This window comes from Malurus melanocephalus, unplaced genomic scaffold (genome assembly GCF_030028575.1).
Source record: "Malurus melanocephalus ecotype Western Australia unplaced genomic scaffold, MMel_1.1 scaffold_393, whole genome shotgun sequence".
Lineage (NCBI taxonomy): Eukaryota > Metazoa > Chordata > Aves > Passeriformes > Maluridae > Malurus > Malurus melanocephalus.
Window position 1 is genome coordinate 334,148 of NW_026623625.1, and position 5,254 is coordinate 339,401.

The 5,254-nt window shown below is 52.0% G+C and overlaps 1 protein-coding gene across 2 annotated transcripts in view; it reads right to left on the reverse strand.

Annotated features, from left to right (window-relative positions):
• The window catches only part of MECR (mitochondrial trans-2-enoyl-CoA reductase), a 7,593-nt gene extending 4,086 nt beyond the window's left edge, over positions 1-3,507 (reverse strand). Inside the window, exons 1-3 of one of the 2 annotated variants that reach the window (XM_057379218.1) lie at positions 3,132-3,507; positions 1,676-1,773; positions 1,377-1,516 (exon numbers count right to left, since the gene is read on the reverse strand). In XM_057379218.1, the coding sequence (XP_057235201.1) occupies positions 1,377-1,516; positions 1,676-1,773; positions 3,132-3,352 (459 nt within the window). In that variant the 5' untranslated portion in view covers positions 3,353-3,507. The remainder of the gene's footprint in view (positions 1-1,376; positions 1,517-1,675; positions 1,774-3,131) is intronic. The other variant, XM_057379217.1, reaches the window with a different exon arrangement.
• Between the last annotated feature and the right edge of the window lie 1,747 nt (positions 3,508-5,254).

The window sequence follows — 5,254 nt, forward strand, 5'->3', positions numbered from 1 at the left end:
GGGAACCAGCTGCACCCTGGAGAGGGAATTATGGCATGTGCTCCCATATGGGCATAGTCAAAATACTCCAAGAGGCAAGGAATGGATTCCTCGCTGCCTGCTGAGATTTATCACCCAGCAAAGTCTCAGCATTTCCTAGAGGAGTAACGGGACTGGGGCTCCCTGGGCATATGTGTAGAGATAATGGAAATACTCTCCATCCGATGGATGAGCCCATACATTCAAAGCCAATTTAGTCAGCTTTACACCTTCTATGCTTATATCCAATTTAACCCTCTATCATCTATTTACAGGGTTTTTATGCTTAAAAATATTCCATTTGTCTCTTAACTCCATCGTTCTCCCATTTAGCAAAAAGCCTTTTAAGAAGAAACAGGCAAAGAACAAGCTGTTACACTAAACCAGAACCAGCAAATTACAGGCCATTGGTATTTTGGAAGAGCATRGGAGACATTTGTTGGGAAATAAATTACCACACTTTCCCAGCAGAGCACTGTGAAAAAGAAAACTGCAGTGAGATGCCACCATGACCTTGCCCAGGTGAAATGTTTTATCCCAGGTCTTTAGGGAAGCTCTAAGCTGATGGGGCACAATGTGGTTGTTTMCAGAGAAGCAGAGATTGCTGCAATACTTTATAACAGCACAGACACCCCACAAAGGGTCTACACTACAGAAAAGAAGATTATTTCTAAATTTAAGTTTGGCATAAGCAGTGGCAATGCCTCTGCTCCTATTCCAGGTGTTCCAGGGTTTTGCATGGTAAGCCCTGTGCTTAGGAGCCTGAACCTGGGGACTCCCATCCTTCCTGAGAGCCTTCCTGTGTCTGTGGAGGATGAGCAGCATCATTAGCTGGGACTGGGAAGCAGGAACTGAGCTTACTTTAAAAATATACYTTAAAAATAAAATTAAAATCAGTAAATAAATTAAAAATAAAAATAGATGGTGAAAATAAACCAAGATACAAACAGGTAAGAAATAACTCCATCAATTATTCCAATGGGCTCGTTATATTTATGATTGGGCTCCCATGGCAGTAAATGGGTCCTGCTTCCTCGGCCCAGCATTCCCTAATGGAGCTTTGTTCCCCATATCGAATCCCAACCCATTAGCTGTAATTGCTGTAAGAGAAGGGGCTCATGGCTCTACCCACACCCTGCAAAGATGGTGCTTTGGAGAGCTGTGCTTTTGCTCTGGGACCCCCAAAATCCCCACAGAAGCTCCCTGAACASCAGCTCACACAGGAGCATGGCCACAGGTTTGCTCTCTGGGCAAGCCMRGCAGCTCCCAGGRGCTTCAGCATCCCCAAAATCCTCTRGGAAGATGCTTTGCAGGTGGGGAATGAGTGAGGACCCAGTGGTGCCAAGARTGCTGGGGATGAACTCACCTAGTCCGGCGTCTGCAGGGATGACCCAGTCCCCRGGTTTCAGGGCCATCACACGGGGCCCGACCTCCAGCACCTCCCCGACCCCTTCGTTCCCTCCCACAGCCGGCAGTGGTGACAGGATGGGGTAGGTCCCTGTTGGGAAGCTGCAGGTGAGCTGGAGACCCTGTCATACCCCACATCCCCACGCCAGGAGCCATCTCCAAACCCTCCGAGACAGCAGCTGGACTGTGATGATCCTCATGGGTCTCTTCCAACTCGGAGCATCCTATGAGGATTAATGTAACACATTACCCTGGATCATGTTGATGTCGGCGGGATTGATGGGGGCTGCCAACATCTTGACGTGGACATCAGAGTCCCCCAGCTTGGGCACCTCCAGATCCTTCAGTCTGAACAGGGAGACACAAAGGAAAAGGGCATTAAGATCAGATTGATGATGTCTTTTGTGTCATGGCTGAGGGTGGAGGGTGCCTGCATCACCTACACAACACACCTAAATTAACAGCACTGCATGCCTCATCCCATTAAAAAAATCAGATTTATGTTAGACACATGGACRGATTTTTGGAGGAGGCTGCTAAAAGCCAACAACCCAGCATAACCCTGTGTCACCAAGCCCAGTGWTTCTCACTAAATTAATAAACTCAGCAGGTTGCGTAAAAAGCCGCTGTTTTGRCCAGGGATTTTACAGCTCGTCCTGCACAACTCAGGCATTACAGGAACCAGGGGTATTTTTGGAGATCTGTAAAAAAGGAGAAGTAATGAAGCACAAGCAATGGGGTGATAGCAGCAAATCTCAGGAAGTGGATGGAGGTGGTGACAACCACCATTGCACAACTAAATGATCATTTGGAGAAGCAACAGTTCTTCTCCAAAACATTGGYGGGTTGGTGTCTGGATCMACCCSGATAATSTATCAGCATGACCYGAGCTGGTTCAAGAYRAGCAARAAGACCTCAAAGTCTCTTCTCTTGWAAAAAAGGCCTAAAATCCACCAAAATGTGACTCTCCCTTCTAGGCTTTTTGGTGCTGAGTGTCAGCAGCTGTCCCAAAAATGGTTGTGATGCTGGCCTGGTCCCTAAATTGGGACCTCAAAGAGAAACCCCATCAATAGGATCAACCCAGGATGAAGTTGGGGTGCAGCAATGCTGGGGCTCATACCTCCCTGTCATACCCCAAATTAAGCAAGAATGGGCTTTTTGAGAAAAACAAGTGGTTTAAGGCAAATTGAAGGAGCAGCAACAAGGTGGGGGATGTGATGGTATCACCCCTAGCGTCTGCCTGTGAGACCAGGGCACCAGCAAAACATTGGGGCGGTGCAGGATCCCCCTGTGTGCTTGGGAGCCTCTGAGCCCCTCAGCATGGCCATGGGGATCCCACAGGGACCTGCACCCCATCCCCACCCCAGGGACACGTGGGGTGAGGAAGTCCTGACCCCCCCTGCACTGCACCCCCAAAGCAGCCCTCCAGCACCCCAAAGCCTCACTTGCACCCCCACTTCACTCTGCACTCTGTGCCAGCCCCCACTCCAGAGCTCTACTCCCACTGCACCCCCTCCCCAGCTTCGGCCCTACACCTGCACCCGCTCCCTGCAATGCCCCCGCAAATCCACCCGCACCCCATTCCTGCACCCCCCTGCAATGCACCCCAGTACAGCCCCCAGTTCCTGCACCCCCCTGCAATGCACCCCAGTACAGCCCCCAGTTCCTGCACCCCCCTGCAATGCACCCCCACGTTCCCCCCTTACTGCACGACGGCTGCGGGCTCCCCGTGCCGCTCATAGAGCAGCCCGAGCGGGGGTGACCCCGCCACGGCCGATCGCTCCCTCACTGGGGGGGTCCGAACCGGGCAGGGCCGAACCGGGCAGAGCCGAACCGGGCAGGGCCGAACCGGGCAGAGCCGAACCGGGCAGGGCCGAACCGGGGGGCTCCGCGCCCCGCGCAGCACCCGCACTGCCGCCCGCTGCATTCGGCTCGGCTCGGCTCCGCTCGGCTGAACTCGGCTCAACTCGGCTCGGCTCGGCTCGGCTCGGCTCGGCTCGGCTCGGCTCGGCTCGGCTCGGCTCCGCTCAGCCCTGCTCGGCGCTCCTCGGTTGAGCCCGGCGCTGCCGCCGGTCACTCTCCCCGTTGGCCCCGCCCCTCCCGGCCCCGCCCCCGCCGCTCTTAAGGCGGCCCAGGCACCGCTGCGCTGAGGGGGCGGGCCCTCAGCGGGCCCTTCCAGCGCGTCTGTCCCCAAAACGCTCCTAAAATTAATAACTACGTCTGTGTCGGCGCAGCCAGGCTGCCTGTCCGAGCAGGATCTTGGTCCACGTGGTCACTGGATCATGAAATCATAGATCGGGAAAGACTTGCAAGATCATCGTCAGGAGACACCCAACCCCTGCAAGTGTCCGAGGCCAGGCTGGACGGGGCTTGGAACAACCTGCTCTGGTGGAATGAGATGAGCTTTGAGGTCCCTTCCCACCCAAACCATTCCACGATTCTGTGATTTTGGGGAGAAAAGCCCCTTTTCTCTGATTTTTTTTACCCAGTGGCTTCCAGCTGTCCTGTCCAGGATGGACATGAGTGAGAGCTACAAGGAAATGTTCACAAATGGTTATTTAAAAACAACAGATGCCTAACACGAGTGGTGAGAAAAAAATATCTGATAGTAATTTAATTTAATGTTTTGTATAATTATMATGAAGGAAAAGTCTCATTTATTCTTCCAATTAAACCTGATTAGATCAGAGGGGGAAAATAGAAGCAGATTCTGCAGCCTTCCTGACAGACCTGTCACAGAGAACAAATAGTGGGGCTTAAAAATGATTTCTTGTGTCATGTCAGATTGAACTTCTCCAGCTGGGTGCTGAGAGCAGCTCAGCACAGCCCATGTAATTAGCAGATTGTTCATTGACACCATGTAATTAGCAGATTCCTTCATTGACACATCCCTCCCTGTGGCAGCCCCAGAGCCCATGTAATTAGCAGATTCCTTCATTGACACATCCCTCCCTGTGGCAGCCCCAGAGCTTTGCTGGTCCCCTTGGCCCCGAGTATCCAGGGTGGGCTGGGAGCTCCAACGGGAGCCATGCCCAGATCCTGCCCTGTCCARACTTTGGTACCTGCACTTTAGGGGATCAGTTCCATCCCCACTCTGCAGTGTAGGGTTTCAAACACCACCAAATGCTTTCCCTTACTGCTCACCCCATTCCATTCTCAAGCACCTGCTGCTTTATTCCCATAGAATTACTTTGCAAGGATTGGTATCCAAGGGAGRAATTGTTCTGTTCAGCCCCACAGAYTCCTCCTGGCAGATCCTGCCAAGACTGTTCCCATTCCTCTGATAGGGCACACACAGACCCTGGTGGGCACTGAAACAAGTCCAGGTGCTCAGGGAAGGGTCCCTTTGGCTCAGGTAACCCGTCCCTAAGGCTGTCATGATCCTAAATAAAAGATTTAGTGWATCTGCTTGATAGTTCACATACTTTTTTAATAAAAAAAAGGAACCAACATACTCTTTGGGATGTGAATTCATGTGAATGCAGGTTCAAGATGAAGGAGAAGTTCAGGTTTGGAAAAAATTCTCTTCTAAAGTGCTGGGGAGGGGTTTTCTGCCTTTTCTGGGGTATTTCTGGGATTTGCTTTGGAGGGGGCCTCAGAGGGCTCAGGAGTGTTTCCACCAGAGGCTCTGTGATGGTGCAGGGGAGAGAGAGAGAATTTTTCTTAGTGCCTTCTCCAATTTATAAGAAGTTTTGAGGTCACTTGTATGTGGTGTAAAAGTCAGGCTTTTCCCACCTGGTTGGTCTGTGGGATCCTGGGCACATCCAGGTGCTGACAGCACCTTCAGCTCCAGGCAGGAACGGGCCCAAGTGGGATGTGCTGCCTCCAG